General features: G+C 34.9%; 1 protein-coding gene across 1 annotated transcript; it reads right to left on the reverse strand.

Moving 5' to 3' along the window:
* Positions 1–6,056: 6,056 nt before the first annotated feature.
* On the reverse strand, positions 6,057–13,464 carry LOC138336039 (protein rolling stone-like). The gene is made up of 4 exons (XM_069285308.1): positions 13,211–13,464; positions 10,354–10,588; positions 9,502–9,612; positions 6,057–7,996 (listed from the first exon to the last, which is right to left on the reverse strand). Exons 1-4 carry the CDS (start codon positions 13,322–13,324, stop codon positions 7,587–7,589), a joined length of 870 nt encoding a protein of 289 aa, XP_069141409.1. The 5' UTR covers positions 13,325–13,464; the 3' UTR covers positions 6,057–7,586.
* Between the last annotated feature and the right edge of the window lie 4,870 nt (positions 13,465–18,334).

The raw sequence follows: 18,334 nt of genomic DNA on the forward strand, positions 1-18,334 counted from the left end.
GTCGCAGTGGTGATATTGTCACTGTGGGATTCGATATTGTCCACGGTGATGATATGTTCACGAGTGGTGATATTGTCACGGGTGATGATTATTGTCACAGTGATGATATGGATTATCACGGTGATGTTGATTGTACACGGTGGTGATATTGTCACGGTTGGTGTTATTGTCTGCGGTGGTGTTATTGTCACAGGGGGGATATTGTCGTCGTTGAGTGATTGATATTGTCACAGTGATGTATATTGTCACTGGTGATGCATATTGTCCCGGTGATGTATATTGTTCACGCTGTGTGGATATTGTCACTCAGTGATGATATTGTCACGGCTTGGTGATATTTGGTCACGTGTGGGAATTGTTGCGGTTGATGTTATTGTCACTGGTGGTGATATTCGTCGCGGTGAAGATTATTGTCACAATGGGATGGATATCTGTATCACAATGTGGCTTTTGGCCACTGGTGGTGGTATATTGTCACGGTGGTGAAATTGTCCACGGTGTTGTTATGGTCACGCGGTGGTGAATTTTTGTCGCGGTGATGATATTGTCGCGATGGTGATATTGTCACAGTGACAATATTGTTCGCGGAATGATGGCGGTACATTCACAATGTTGCGAAATTATTTGTATCCGTGAATAAAATGGTTCACTCAGTTTATGGATGATATCTCAGTTTCGCAAACTGTTGAAATCCGCATGTTAATGTTAATGTTCTGATTTCGATTGTTAATAAAAGCGCGAAATGCTTTGACCCGCATGAATTATTCCGCTCTGCAGTAGGTCTTAAGTTAACTTTATTAATTACATATTCGACAACAAATATATAATTATATCTTCATGCAATAGTGATTCTTGTGTGGAGATATACCCTCGGAGCGTACAGTGTTACATTTTACTAAACACTATAGTGGATTGCAATTGGTGAGTGTGTTTGTATAAAACTAACAAGCCTGATTTTATGTTGACTTTTTTCGCCTTTCTCTTGCGACTGTGAACATTTTATTTAGTATCCCATTGTAAAGGCAATTTATTATATGTTGTAATTAACTCCACAACTTTCTACACATCCTTAGTTATTGTTCTAGAAGTTTCCCTCAGAATCAGAAATTCATATTTATATACATGTGTCAAAACTTTTGTTTTTATGAAGTATTGTGTAAGTTGAAACCATGGATAATCATGGAAGTTTGGTTTTTGAGGCCATTGTGATGAATTGTATTTTCCAATTCCAAGGGACCAGAGCAGCTAGGATCATCTGTCTCTGTCGAAGACAAGGTCCCAATAATACGGCTTATGTCGTTCCTTTTTGTTTAAACATTATAGGATTTAAACTAACCTTCCTCCATACAAAAAGTTGTGTTGTATTGTTTATTTTATCTTGTGGCTTAATTAATAATCGAATGCCTTGTTGATGGATGATGGTTTGTCATTGTGTGTGCTAAATTTAACCCTTGGTTTTTAATGGAGCAATCGCTTCTATTAATCCCAATGCCTGTAGGCGTATTAAAATAAATCATCATTGCCTTTATACGCTTTACAGCCTGAAGCTAATGCTTCACTTCTTTGACTATATATGACAATGGAATATCTTCTCGCCGACAAGAAGAAAGGCATCATGTTACTTTTTCTGACGTGCAAAAAACCGTTCGAAAAGCTCAAGGCACCAGGGTTAAGTTTGTTAAAGGACAATGGTTACATCGAGTTCCAATACGATCAATAGATGATTATGGATTTTACATGGTCTAGACGCAGCAGAACTTCCAACACAAATTTTTCAACCAGAGGCGCCCGGATGTGTTTTAGCCGGAAGTCAACAAGAAAAAAAATAATTTTCCTATAATGACTGGGCTAGATGACGGTTCGTGAGGTACTGGTGATAGACCGACCATAAACCCATCCAAATCGTAAGTAGGTCCCGGGTATACGAGGATTGAAAACTTGAAGGAGCTTAATTCCCTGGACAAAAAGAGTTTGGTTGGTTGTAATCTAAGCTTGTTACAGACTCCTTCGCAATTCTCTAAGTTCTAGTTACCATTTTATCTAAGAACTGTTGAGTTCCAGTCATAGACATGACAAAATGAACTATTTTTTCACCTTCCTTGATATACTTTGATATCTTTTTCATATGAATTTGGATACCATTAATTCCTCTAGTTCTTCAGCAGTCACGGCGCGGATGTAGCGACGAACAGTGAATGCAATGGATACTATAATAGTATGGTACAGTTCGCTTGCTGTATAATTGCCCAAACAGCACATAAAAAAGTCGATAAAGGTATAGGGAAGGTTTGTATGTCTGTCTCATGTGGCGCGCTATCAATTATATTTCCGTTATTAATGTTTGCTTTACTTTCAGTTGGCAGATACTGGGTTTATCGGACCATACTTGACATGTACTTGGGATCGGGCTAACGCCCGCCGAAACGTTATAGGAACCATTGTATTGACTTTCGCTTTCAGTCAAATGACTTGTCGTCATTATTCAACAATCAAAGTGTTTCGGATTTCCCTCGGAGTTTCCTTGTTTCATTGACCTTCTGTCTGATCCCGGAAGCCGGCCCTAATTGCTGTTCTCCGACTATATTGAAGTTATAATAAACCGTTGTTTTATTTGTTTAGCTTTAAATATATCAAAACTACACTCTAGATTCGAACGTAGGGACAGACTCCTACCGATTACAGTATTATATATGTAAATAGAAAGTGAAGAGGTTTCGTGGACAAAACTTTGCTTATGTATATTTTTTGTGAGTTATTTGCTTTCTTGTTTTATATTTTTGGTTATTTTCTTTTACACTGTTTGGAATGATGAAACGGCACAAGGAAATAATTTTTATCTTAATAATTGAAATTTCGAGGGATACATGTTCAAATACTTTTCTCTGTAATGTAAGGGAGGTAACTCTCAAACAAATTTCTGTTGTTCATTAATAATTCTATTTATACGAATATTCTATTTATAGTATATTTCTATTTGAAAAATACATATTTTAATAAGTGTATACTTAAATAGTTTAAAATTGTTTTTCAAGAGTGTTTTTCTTTTAGTTTTTTTGTGATGGCGAAAACTTCAATCCGTTCGTTTTTTAGGACCATTCTAGGAGGATTATACTTTTTAATTTACCAGATGCGCGCATTCCGATATCTTTTAGTATTCAATTGATGCTAGATTATTATTTGCTATACATTGAAAGGTGAGAAAATATTGTCCTTGCAGTGGTGAAACGTGGATGCCCAAGTTATTGACAGAGTGCTGTTTCAGTGGAGATTGTTTGTGTGTCTTACCACAGGAATTAGATTTATATTCTAAATATGCATTCCAATCTAATTCAAATCGTATGCTCATGGCTTCGTTTTACTACACCACTGGTAAAATATTCCTTCACGTGACTTTCACGTGAACAACATATTTCCTGTGTTAAGTGCAACGCCTATTCCAGGGCACGGTTGAGGGGTAATGAAAATATCATGAACTGGGTATTTTAATCATACGTGGTGACATTTTCGGATTTTTCCTTTTGTCTGCATGGCACATTTTAGGAAGTTTTAATAGCCGTCTCATTATCTTTTAATGAATATAAAAAATACTGTAGAAATTCGTGAAGAAATTCATATAGAAAAGTGTCCTTTTTGTACCGAGAACCATCCTAGTCTAGACCCACACCAAATAATCTGAAATGTGTTGTACAAACTTAGGGTAAGGTCCGAATTCACTTAGAATCTTTCTAATTCTCAGGTGTGTCATACGGTTAATAGTAACTGTTTGGGTAACATTTATATATAAGCATATATCTTGCTAAAATATTGTATTACAGTGTGGTATTGCAGTAATGCTATCCGTCTAATGGATCATTAACTCATTTGGTATAAACATTCAAAATACGTTGGTCTATGTTCATGAGTATATACACATTGTAACAACTGAGATAAAATAAATATATTAATAGATAAATAAACACATATCTAAAATTGACTTGCCTGGATACGTTTTTGTTTTGTACCAAGAGTGGTATTGTATGTTTAACATGTTGTTTAAATGGTAATATATTTGATTAGCTTGATTATTCTAGTAACAGCGGAAACATCTGAATAACCATCTGTTTTGCCAACTTTGTCGCCTGTATGAAATGCTTAGTTAATAACCAATAAAATAAATCTGAATCTGAGGCGTTTAATATCATAAAACAGTTACTTTGAAAATGAGCACATTATTGTTTATTCCTATGCATTGCATAGCAAAAGTCATTTTAATGTACACTAATATGGTCTTTCACTGGTTCTCAATGATAACATTAGAATTGTTGCTTTCTCGCCTCACTGACCTTTGAATTGACTGTCCGAATCAGAGTAATCGCACTTTGAAATAGCCTTTTTTGGGACCCATGCATGATCAGAGTTCTATATAACAACAGGTTCAGGGATGTGGGATCTCTTTCATTTTATGCTGTTTAGACTTCGATTATGGAAACATTCTTCAATGGTGTGGTATTGTTCTCTTAAGCACATAATCCTTTATTCGATATGATGTAATCGTGGACCCTCGTGTCATGGCAATGGTGATATAATGCGAGGTCATTATATGAGGGCATAAAATGTTAATTGTTGTTCTACGATCTGGTGTTTGACATTTGAAGACTCTCCAGTAAAAAGTTATTGTATTTCAATAGGTGCTAAGGAGAACCACTTGATGTTGACCTCTACATCCGATATGTGAATCTTTACAGGAAGAGCTCCAACATCCTGAAGCGAACGCTCTGGCGAGAAAGCACGCACAAATTGAGTAACCATCTTTATATCTTGAGTTATCACATGGAAAAATAATTTTTATGTTTCGAAAAGTGTCATGGTATTTGTAAAGTGCGGTGATGTTTTGTTAGGTCAAATAAAAACTGATGCTTTTATTTTTGAGCTTAAAATATTATTTTTTTCATTTCCTAATCTCCATCATTTTGATACCTCATTTGATGCCGATTGTTTATGACTATTTTTCATTTTTAGTTCGAGATGGGTGGCCATCGAAGCTTAAACTGATGACAAGTTGGCTTCAAAAACATACATGGATGATATTATTTGAATGTATTTGTTGTTCTATTGTGGTCATTTTGATATCTCATTTGTCTACTTCGGTTGAAAAATGTTAATGTTATGATTATTTTTCAATTTTTAGTGAAATTCGAGATGGCGGCCATCTTGATGACGTCATAACCGGAAGTTCATCCCAACTTATGCAATGTTAACATTTTGATTTGTGATCAGTGGGTCATAAGGGTTCAGAAAAATATTGGTTCGGAGGTTTGGGGGGGGGGGGGTGCATGTGGGACCCTCCTAGCCCATGGCCTAAATAGACCGATAGATATTGCCCTTCTGTGAAAATTTACATAGTTACATAGAGCGACGCTCAACTTCAAAGCTACCCAGTGTACCAAATGTGTGTCTAACTTTCTACTAATGTTCATAAAAGGACCAAAATACCTGTTCATCCGTTATCACGCAAAGTCTTCAGTTTTACTATGACATAGTCCAGGGGTGGACTTAACGACAGTGATAGTAACCCCTCGAATATGAAGAATGGCTGTTCCACATATGTTTTTCACAGTATGGTATGCGTAACAACATGCAACGTTCCCAAAGTCAACATTGCAGTTCAAAAATAAATCCGAAAAGCCGTCAACAAATCATAATACATTTTTTAGAAGTTCTAGTGATCTTGATTAAAATTCTATTCCATAACAACAAGACCTGGAAAACAATACCTTATCATTGCAGGAATCACACAAATAATGTCGTTTATAATAAAAGATAAAGACCAGATTAAATTGGTTTCTGACGAAACGAATCTAAGTGGAAATTGCGAACTGTACATATCTATTCGAGGATGAAAGTTCTTGTAACAGATTATCAATGTAAACTCACATAAACGATTATGTAATGAAGGTATTTGTTTCACTAACATGTCATTGTCTATGCAATATTAAAACGTTAATGATGATGTTCTATAATTTGTTACATAAAACAATTACATTATACTTCACAATTAATAGATGAAGAATGAACTATTTTGCAATTTAGGAATATTAAAGTTTTTATTTATATTTTCTAATGTATCTTTGCAGAGGGGGAAGATACTCTTTCACAGAAGAAAGCCTATCTAAAGGAAATCATCAAAAATAAACTTTATATGAACATTCTGTCTTTGATTCATGTATATTCACAACCATAAACTTATCTCCTATTTTCAATATTCTGTTCGAACACATCTTCTTTTTGACCATGGCTTCAGTATTTTTAAATGTGATTTTTTCCAATAAAATTTGAGTTCGACATCGTGAATATATTTATTAGAAATATGAATATGAGAACACCTGATAAATTTATGACTTTGTCACAATGTTGATGTAATTTTGCTTTATTGGTATGAAAAATTACCCTAAGTATATAAAAAAATCGTAAATATAAAAATAATCGTAAATATAAAATTTTTACTCCATGATGACAATACTGATAACAGTATTGTCAGCGTTCGATCAGATCCCAACGTTATTCTAAATGATACACACACATACCTTCACTACTAAAACATAATATAAACATTTCGGTGCATTTTGAATCTGCGACCAATAACTTTGTATATATTGATTTTCCAGTTGTACAACAGCTGTTCTATATTCCATTTATACGACAGTTATAAAATATAGCTTTAGGGATCTATAATATACCATAGAACACTAGCCTACCATATTGTTAAATTTTCAAAATTTTAACAGTAGGTACTGCAACTGTTTGAAACGCTTAATGCCGCGATTTAAGACTCCCCCCCCCTCGTCTCGAATTAGAACTCCAATAAACAATACAGAGATACGAGTAATTGTTATCAACGTTGTCAAATACTCGTTTCCATTATCACAATGTTATTCTTTATTGAAGTATTACTACTGAGTTATCTGCCCTTGCGGGTAGGTATTCATTGTGACGTCATGTGTTTGCGAGCGTAACGTCATACTTTTCAGAAAAAAATGACTATATAATTTAACTAATGGTAGAATAGTTAGTTGTAAATAACAATTTTAGTCGTCATCGCATCGTAGAGGAAAGTAATAAAGCGAGGTGAGGGATCCATAAATGTTCTTACGGTGTACTTCGAAACAAAGAGATGCCAATTATCTGGTTTTACATTGCTACAAACACAAAATTGATAATTACTTTGTTCTTGAACACGTATATACACTTTAATAACAATATATAAATACTTCTAGGGTCTTACATGGGTGTCCATGTCATATGAGATTTAATGTTGGTATTTTGTTTTTGCAAAAGAAGTCAGCAAAAATAATAATAAAAAACATCTTTTAGACGAGGTTTTATAAAAGCTCATATGAACACAAATCTAAGATATTTTTATCACATAACTACAACCTTTGAGAAAAAGCCCTCGAATCCTCACATTATAATTTACTAGTACATGTATATAAAAATATGGTTCCACATACGTCATCATATATGCAAAAGTATAACACGAGCAAATTAAAATCACACTTGGTACCAAACCATGTGAGAAATTTGTATATATATCTAAAATCTATAATTCACTAGTCTGCCGTATAAGACGGATTGTCTTTGTAAGCCAACTCTGTCTCCTTATTGTGGACCACGTGTCCGTCACCATAGCAACAGGTTACGCGGCGGAGCCTGTAAATACCAAAACACACACAATGGACCAGTGGCATGGCCACAAATATCACAGCGATAGAAATTCCCGTGGTAAAACCTGGGGTTCCCTTCCAGTCCAGGACTGAGTAGACATAGTTCTTGTCTATATGGTTGGTACCGCCTGCAATGGTGTAGAACAGCGAGAATAGCACATAGACCAAAGCGTACACCACGGAGTGCCAGAAATGGAGGACTCGGACAGGCATGCCGGTGACAAGCAGGTTGATGATGACGTAGACGGCGTTCAGGGCGTGGGTTTCAATATTAACTGCTGTCATCGTTTCGGAACCTAGAACAAAGAGTTGAATAGTACTAATACATAGTCATGGACCTACAGTAGTAAATACAGGGTGTCCCAAAAACATGTGTTTGACGCATCATGAAAAATATTTTACTAGACGGAAGATTTTTATCTATATACCATAAGAAAGGTAATTATCTGCTCTGTACAACGATATATAACAACACGGAAAATATCTTTTTGGTAATACTTATATTGAAATTTGAGCGAAAGTCACATTTCGCTAATTTTGCTATTTGTTCAGAAAATTAATAACTTTCAGTGTTAAAGAATGTTTTCGGTGACATGATTAATTCTGTCCCTGAAATTCCACGCCATTTCACAATTCTGTAAATCGCTTCCAGGAAATGGGCAGTATACCTGGGTGACATTTTCACAACATTTCATTCACTAAAGTAAAATCAATTTTCCGGTCGAATAGTAGAGTTCAGTAATTTCAGCCTGAATCTTCATGGTGCTGGAAAGTCCCTAAATTGTGACATCATCGATTATGCCATCATTTCTATTATGACGTCATCACACATAATGATGATGTAATATGTATATTTGTACCCGATTAAGTTAAAAAAAGGATACCCATGCTTTCCAAATCATTTTGTATTTATTACTTGTCAAAGTTGGGACATATTTTTGGGACACCCTGTATATATGACAACGAATCCGTCACTAAAGCTAATATTTGATTTGTTTATTTTTTTTAGTCATTGACATACACTTAACGTGATCAAACCCTTTTATTGTTCATGTCATAACCGAAATCGTGTATAAGCATAAAGGTCATATTTCTTCACCATAATCCTATAATTATGATAACGACTTATACTAGAACAATGATGTAAACATTCTGTGTCACGGGTATACGTTGTAGAGATATATGTCACAAAACCTGGTGAGGTTTTATAGTTCCCACAGCATCTGCAGCCTGAGAGATGCATAAATTTAAAACATCCTATATGGCGGACATATAGCCACAGAGAAAGCCTAATGGGACTCATTCACGTACCACGTGATAACCGATAACGTTTGTGCGGGACTATTGTTTCTATTGGTGATGGAATGACGTCCAATGACGTTATCGCGGGATAACGTCGTTTCAGCGGGAAGATTACAAAGAGTAACGTTCCATCACCGCTGGAGATACTAGTCCCGCACAAACGTTATCGGGTATCACGTGGTACGTGCATTAGTCCCATTATTGAATTGGAATGAAGACATTTTTAATATATTTACATTTAGTCCGCCTTAGACAAAATCTTGTATTTTTATTTATTTAAACGACGTCACATGATATCCAAAATATAGTCGTACTAGGTTATAGTGAAATCTCTTATTAGTTAAGGACGAAAAAGGTACCGTCCTCCGTTGGCCATAACATAATTAACAACAAGATGGCGACCAATAAACAAATCGGGCAGACGACAGTGAAAGTAAACGCTGATGATACTATCAAATGCATGGATAAATCGACAAGAATAAATGTCGTGTATACTTACTGCTGTAGAGAAGACCCCAGTATAGAAGAGAAACGGTGACACTGCACGTGTTCGCCACATTGAAAATGACCCAGTTACACCTGAAGTACCATGGAATGGTAGAGGCTATCCCTGATAAAACAGAACACATAATGTTTGTAAATATGTACTTATCACCAACGAGTTATCTAACTTATCCTTGATCGAGGAATTACTGCAGAACATGACATATTCGTGAGTACTTTATTTCAAAGTTTGATCCAGTTACACTTTAAGTACCTTGAAATCGTAAAGGCTATCCCTGATAAAAACAACACAATTATATAGTTTTTGAAAATATGTGTACACCACGCAACGTTTTTTAGTTATTCGCAGAATTACTATATAATATGAAGTATTCATGAGTACTTTATTTCGAGGTTCGGAGCTTTCCAATTATTTCATAGACACAAATGTGGTTCACAGATAAAATAATTTAAACAAGGTCATATAAAATTATTCGTTGTTTTTATATTTGAGTTTCCATAGCAACCATGAAAACAATGAAAGTTTCTTCGCGACGAATATTTCATTTTATACTGTATTTCCCTTTCCGAACGATTTTCTACGAACATGATTTTGTTTCCTGTTGAGATAAATAAAAAATCAGCATGTCATTATCAGAATAGGACAACGAAAACCACAAATGTATATCAAACCAGGGAATAATAGAATAGTTTTTGAAATTGCAGAATATAGCAGATATGAATAAAAGTTACATGTCACATATAAGTAGAAATCTCACACTGGGACGTTAAATCTGTTTCCAAAAAATCTAAAGTATTGTAAATTATAGTATACAATTTTATGAAAACAATTTAGTTTACTTAATACCTTGACAAATATCCGATCGTTTTGCACGAGCATAAATGACAGCGCCCAGGTCTAGCACAGTGGACAAGGTTAGCATGAAGTAGCACCAGTCAGTCAGGTAGATAAACCATTTTACCTGTTGATTGGGGTCTGGCCCAGCCCACTGCCAGCTATACACACCCGTGATGATAATCCAGATCACGTGATACACAGTCCAGATCACGCGCCATACTAAATATGGTGTTTGTTTCCCACACTGAAATAAAGAACTAAGGTATAATCGTGAGTTTATAGACTAAAATGCAAATTGCCAAGCCTGGAGTCAGTCCTGATATTCCACACTTTTACAGACCATGATATTATCGACAGAGCACGCTTCCCGCACCTTTGTGTCCATATTTGCCAATTCAAGTCAGCTTAAGTGTCATTGTACTCCAGGAGAGTAAGCCGCGGTCTCAAGAGGGAAAATTCCCATCATACAAATCTAGATCAAATATGAGAATAACAAAACCAACTTCAAAAGAGAATATGATACAAAAACAAGGACAAAGAGGTTCATACACATCATATGAAGGGACAATGATATACGGAGTTAAATCTAGCGAAAATTTTTGTTCATAATTAACCTACGTTAGTGTATTAAGTTTTAAGGTACCATATACATTAACGATTTTGTTGCTTGGTTGATTTATTTGTTTTTTATTTATGGTCTCCCGTGTGCTGCTTGTGTAAGTGCTTGTGTATTTTGGGAGACTTCAGTATGTTCGTTTTGTGCCTTTTCATAATGTTATTTCAATGAAAAAACCCATCCCGGTCACATGATACTAAAAACGGACAAACCAGTCGTCTTAATCCCTTTATGGAGCCAAAACTACCACCTTTATAGACTATGGTGATCGGGTGGTGTAGTGGTTAAGCCACTCGCCCTTCACCTAGCCGGCCGGGGTTCGATCCCCGGCACGGACGTGAAAAGGTTAGGGGTCACCTGCCCGACCACATGGGTTTTCTCCGGGCACTCCGATTTCCTCCCACACTAAGATCCCACGCGCTTACATCCGGGCTATCGAGAGTGATTTGCATAAGTTGTATAACTTGTTTCGTAATCGATGTAAAATAAATAAAGTTTATATTTATATAGATTATGTGTTCTGGTCAGGGGCAGGTACCAATGGAGATGGTAGGAAGAAGAAAGCAGACTAGCAAAGATAACATCCGATTTTACAATTATGCAATGAGGACGGCGGGCACAACGCCTAACAGAAGGATATGAATAATTTCATGGATCAACATGGAACACATTACGTTTATTATCTTGTAAAAAGATTTTTTTTTTAATTTTTATTATTTTTCTTACAGTTTCATATGACAACTATCAATCAATTTTAGAAATGGAAATAAAAGTCAGTCTGCTTGACAGCGATAACCCAATAACACACATACAGGTATTATAAAGGTTTCATAAGATAGGACTGAATGTAGCTGTCTGTTGAATATTCAAACAACGGGATTCACATTATTCGTATATCTTAATGATTAAAACCTTACGCAAGACATGCTCCTTCGTATCCGTTTAGGTATATACTTTATTGATAGTCATGTCAGTCGCTTATGTTTCTATGGTTACAAATGATAGACAATGGGAATGTCAGCGATTTCAATGTTAGGTCGTGATTGTATGAACATTCGTATATGACCAAAACATAAAATATATCTTATAATCAATGCTAAAGTTAAATATGTGCCGTATTTTTCATACTCACGAATCAATTTTTAAATATGTTATTCAGCACCAAAAGTTACTTTCAATTTTACAAATGCAAATGATAGCAGAAAATGATTTTTAGCAGTACAGCCAAAAATTATTATATGTACATCTATAGTGAAGCGAAATGAGTATCTACGGTAAGACCATGAAGCCAAATTGTGGTCTACAATTTCATTTCACATTTTTACAGTGTTATTAGTAATTGTAAAGTGATTTCTGCAGGAAAGTTTCTATCTAAACATACATAAGGCATAAAAACAACAATTTTACAGTATGTAATTTCTGTATTGTAACTAATGTTTATATGGCATCTGAAGCTATTTGAATGATTTTCACGGCTTAATTCATCAAACCTTATGATTTTTAATAGATTAATGGAGAAAAATTAACATGCCAAAATTTTCGCCCAGTTACGACACATATAACTTTAAGAGGTCTTACTGACCGCCTGTATAATAAGACCACTTTTTCGAGTCCCAAAAGACCTCAATACAATTTGACATGTTGATAAAGATCACCTGGCTATAAAGACCATTTTTCATTGTCCATTTGGTAGTCTTTTTGGGCAGAATTCACTGTACACAGGATGATATAGAGCATCATACACATGATGCGACAACATCATACACATGATGCGACAACATTAACAGTGATATGACGAGTTAAAAGCTAAAAGTTTATAAAGCCCTCCAGCAGCTAAAGGTATTCCCACATTCGTGATAGTAATTTAATAGTTCTTCACAGTTGACTGACATCGTCTCTTATTTACACTAGTATAATCATTGATGCGTGAATATTCAAAATTAATCAAATATAAAAAGAAGCAGACGTAGATCTTGCCATTTCTATTGTTACATTCATTTTTCATGTAATACATATTGTTTCTGTTCATTCTCTTTTGAATATCAAGAGAATAAGTATACAAGAAAACCAATGTTATGGACAGTTGTACCCATGGAGTTATTGTTATTTAATAATTCTGTATATTTATATGGACATAAAGGCTTGCAGTATACGTCAATAATACTATATGTGTCACTTAACGGATACTACATGTCGCATCACCAGCAATATAACACACAACACTTCTCTCTTACGTTTAACATCACTCACCTGAAACTCTACAAAATGGTGTGGTTTGTCATATTCCAGGAGAAAGTTAGACACCTGGAATTCTTTTGAGCAGCACTCCTTACATCCTTCACGTCCAGTTTCGGCATCGGCCATCTTTATTTTTATAAACAACAACAAACAGCGGTACGACCTTGTAACCCTGTAACGTCACGGTACTGTGCGTACACACGTAGACAGTGATTCTACGCTAGGATGGTTTTCAGGTGAATCGAATACTGGCTATGTTGTACTCTAGTTCAGTGATACATATCTATATAATGCTATGTAAAGGTACGTACATTACAGATATCTATTGAAATCAAGCTTGAGCGACATATGGTTGAAAGAGCATGACTAGGAATGCTATTTCAAAAGTTCAAGGAATATGTAGTCATACTGGAGGGGACTATGTCTGGATGTTGGTTTCCAGACGATAACTTGAGCAAGGATAGATGGATTTTGTTGACACTTCAAACAATTGTATTGTATTGTGACAAATAGCTTGGGATTGATTTTGAAGAAAAAATGTGAAAAAATCAACATCAATGGTCACTCTTGCTAAAATAGATTGTGTTTTATGTTTGTTTACAGACGATAACTTTAGAAGAGATTGATGGAATATCGTGAGATGTCATACAATGGTAGCTTATGATGAAACATTGCTTGGGTTGATTTTGGGTTAAGAAGTTGATCTAACTGAAAATGTGGGACCGACCGGTGGCATGTATTGCGTCAGCAATACTCTCAAAATTCTTGTTTTATGTAAGAAATGTTTTCTATTTTTCCAGAGTATCATGATAATACTGATACTACAAGACTCTTTCATATGTGGTAGGAGGATAGGAATATTCCACCCGAAGGGTCATAAAATGTTGTACATTGTAATACCAGAGGGTCACATAATTTTGTACATTGTAATACTCGAGGGTCACAAAATGTTGAACATTGTAATACCCGAGGCTTGCCCAGGGTTTTACAACATTTTGTGGCATAATTTGACTTTTTTCTTTTATTTGATCAAATGTGACAAATATTGTATAAAACTTACATGATGTTTATAATTGGAAAAATCATTGAAGACAAATCAAACAAGAGATCCCAGAGGATCTTGGCGCCCACCAAAGAATGATCTATGTCTGACAATGGGAAGAGGGATCTTTTCCATGCTTTTCAAACTTTTTCAAGCATACTACATATGAAATTTAAGACAGATCGTTTAACTACTTTCTGAGAAACAGCGTTGAAATCAAAGATGTCGGCCAGTTGGGCATCTTGTTGACCGATCAGTCCCAAAGGTTCTATGCACAACAAGGATCCAAGGGGAACCTACGCATTGGAATTTGAGAGATTTCCCTTCAGTAATTTCTGATGTATAGCGATAACTATCAAAATCCAAGATGGCGGCCGGTCGGCCATCTTGTTGACCGATAAGCTACCAAATGCAATATGCAAAACTAGGGCCCTAGGGGAACCTACATATGAAATTTGAGAAAGATCCCTTTAGTACTTTCTGAGAAATAGCGATAACAAGAATTGTTAACGGACGGACAGACGGAAGGACGAACAGACGGAAGGACGGACGGACCACGGACGAAAGGCGATATGAATATAAGATGGTGGGCTAAAAATAACGATTAAATCCAAGATAACCGCCAAAACGACAACAGTAGCCAATACAGATTACAGTTACAAATCAAAGATAATATTAATTTTTGGAATGGTGAACAAATAACTCTAAATGATTTGCACATGAAAAAAAGAATAAATTAATCAAAAATAAGAACAAAAGATGACGAGTACCTCCGGTCATGATGTCATCCAGATGACCGTCATATTGAATTTGGGTCAAAATGTGTATATGAAAATCTTTTATGGTAACCAAAAACAACCATATTTGGAAAAAAACGTGATTACCTTTGCAAGGTCATCCCTCCTGACATCTGCCAACACATCACCAGGTCCAAGCAACAGTGAACAGACGTATTGCAGTACATTCTTCGCATTACTAATATGCAATTCTCTAATTGACTTCAAACAACTAATATCCCAATTATTACTTGTTCTAGGTGAATTTGTGATTTTGATGATCACTCGTTGAATGTACACAATCAAGTACCCACAACATCGTATCTGTGACATAATTCATTGATAATCTTAAGGTGGTTCGATACAGTTAGGCCCAAAAATTTCCCCTCGTTTAATTTTCTTTAAAATTTGCTCACTGAAAGATTGGTTAATAAACTGTTTATTAAGGCTTTTATTTGAAATTTGACCGTGCGGTTTTGGAAATATTGTACTCTCAATAACCCTACTTCACCGTCTGTTTTTCTCAAAATACAATTTTACACACATATTTTCAAAGCTTGGTAATTGACTGAAATATTACAAACAACCACATTTTTTTTATCTTTAATATGTAAGTTTATATGGCGATCAATGACCTCAATGTCGTTTTCACTCTTAAAAATACAACAATTGTGAATTTTTCACGCGAATGCGAAAAGGCCCAATTTTTGCATTTGAATTTCAACTTAAAAATCTAATTTCAAAAAATTGTGTCGTTTAATTTTCTTTATTTTTTGTCCACATAATAAGACAGGTGTTTGGGTTATGATAAAAGAATATTAAAAAAATTGACCGTGGAATTTTTGAGTAATTAGCCCTTCTATACCCCTACCCCCTAAAAATTGACTTTTTTCACAATTATATTATTTGACCGAAATCGAGCGGTGATATTTTTATAAAGAACATCTTATATATTGAATATTATAAAGTGTAATAGTCTGATAATATAAAGTGTTATACCAGTTAATTTTATGTCACGATGCCACCGATTTGATGCTATACAAAGCTAAGAAATGGCACAAATAAGCCATTATTTTGCCTGGATATAATATCTGAAAAATGAATATGGGAAATTCCGTGTAAAGATTCTACTTTAATTACCCTTTAGACAATCCATGATTTTATATTGTTTTAGCGGAAAAATATTTTATCAAAATCTATCTTTCTATCGTCAAGATATCTTAGCTTCAATAGTCGTTTGAGGCAGATATTTAAGCATAAATTTGAATTTGGCGCCAAAATTGTAACGATGAAAAGCGTCTATGTGACAACGATCGAAGTTGATAACTTAAACTTGATCACAACAATGTCGATAAAATCGATGTCATCATACACAACTGTATGTCTTTGTATGTTTTTTGAGGAGATATCTGCATATCTAAGAAATGTAGATACATATTTATTATCCGAAGTAAACTAAAACAGATTTTGGAGCCTCGATATAAACTATACGGCAAGTGTACGCATAAGAAAAAAATCTCTTATTCTGAATCCTCTATCTACGTTCAGCTGATTACTGTAGACAGGAAAATAATTAGTTTATGCCTACATGTACATGTTTAGTTTCTATATCGCAGATATAATACTGATGTTGACACTAGCTTACATAAAGTATTTGATCAACTTAATTAGAGTACTTCCATGCATTTTCTCGAAACGGGAAATACACGCATCATCTTATTACAGTAGTTAGGCCAATGTTATATCGTACATGTATACAGTAAATAAAATCTTGTTTCCGAACGTGTTAGTGCTTATTGAGGATCATATTAGCTAAACATGATACATGTAGACATCTACATGTATACGCAATATTCATGAAATATACTAGCTTGTACAAATTGAATGAAAAGCAGGGGTAGGGCGATGGAGATGAAAATATTTCTGTATCTGTAGTTTTATACTAGAGGATTACACGGCAAAATTGGAATATCTTGATTTAATTATGCATCTCTCTTAAAACACATGTATATTATGTGTCAAATATTCACAGTTTAACGGAGTAGAACAGAAAATGTTTTAATCACTTGATTGTTATGAAATCTCATTTTATTCAGTACAAGATCGAGACCGTTTCGGCATATATCAGTCCGTTTGTATGAGTTATGTAACGTGCTTCTCAAAAGATACATGTAGCTTCATGTTATATTAGCCTAGCCAAATTCAAAGATCTGACAACATTATTTTTTTCTAGTTTGTCGAAACTAGGTCCTACACCTACCGTACAAACTTTGATTTTCACCCGGTATCAAGCTTTCGGCAAACCGAACTAAGTACAATATCGACAAATACGCCGTTTATCGACTATACTATCCTGATTTTAACGTTAAAATGTAAGATATCGTTAGACGGATAACATATAGATCGGTATTCTTCATAATCTTAGTCACAAAAGAGTTTTCATGTGCAGTTCCGAATGCACTCGTTGACCCGAGGAGGTCCGAACGAACGGCGCATTCGATCACTGTTCGGAACGTCCTTAATCCATACTTCATAACACCACCTACCATATAATTGAGGCAGTTCATTTTAGTTTTATGCTCATCTGACACTGTCCAGATGTTATCCAAGAAAATCGACCTTTGTCTGCTTTGGTAACACTCTTTATGATCCAAGAGTGGTAAGAGGGATGTTGTTGTCCTTTACACAAGTAATTATAATGCATTTCTTTTAAGTGATAGACACCATGGCTTTTTAATCATGTATCTTGGATGAGAATATTCAACGCGTTAACTTTTAAGCCGAAACCTAGAAACATGCATTAATAAAAACTAATAGGCAATCGTAATTCAACCGGGGGTCTAGTTGTTCAAGAGTAATTATATTAATGGCTTTTTAGTATTTTTTTTCATTTCTCATCTGCTGAAAAACCTGAAAATTAATCTTGACCAAAATAAGTAAGAAAGGCATACAATAGAATTTTTAAGAATCTTGCAGAAATTTTTTTATTTTGATTTGAAACTTGTCGTTAAACTATGGATAATAACCCTTTAAACAACTAGACCCTGAGGATAAAATCCTATTTTGTACAAGGTCAGAATGTTAAAACAACATGCTCGTTTGATGTACGAAGATTGTCCTGACTACATCGTATTTCATTTTCATTTCAACAAATTGTATCGACAGGATTTTGCTGAGGCCCCGGACTATAAGTCAAAAGGAGTGAATACAACCTATATAAACCTTTCCTTAGGTGGATGAAGTGTTTTTTGAATTGAATTATTATATAACAACAAAACAAAGAGGAAGAAACTAATTATGTCATATATACATATTACA

Source organism: Argopecten irradians, chromosome 12, assembly GCF_041381155.1.
Source record: "Argopecten irradians isolate NY chromosome 12, Ai_NY, whole genome shotgun sequence".
NCBI classification, from domain to species: domain Eukaryota; kingdom Metazoa; phylum Mollusca; class Bivalvia; order Pectinida; family Pectinidae; genus Argopecten; species Argopecten irradians.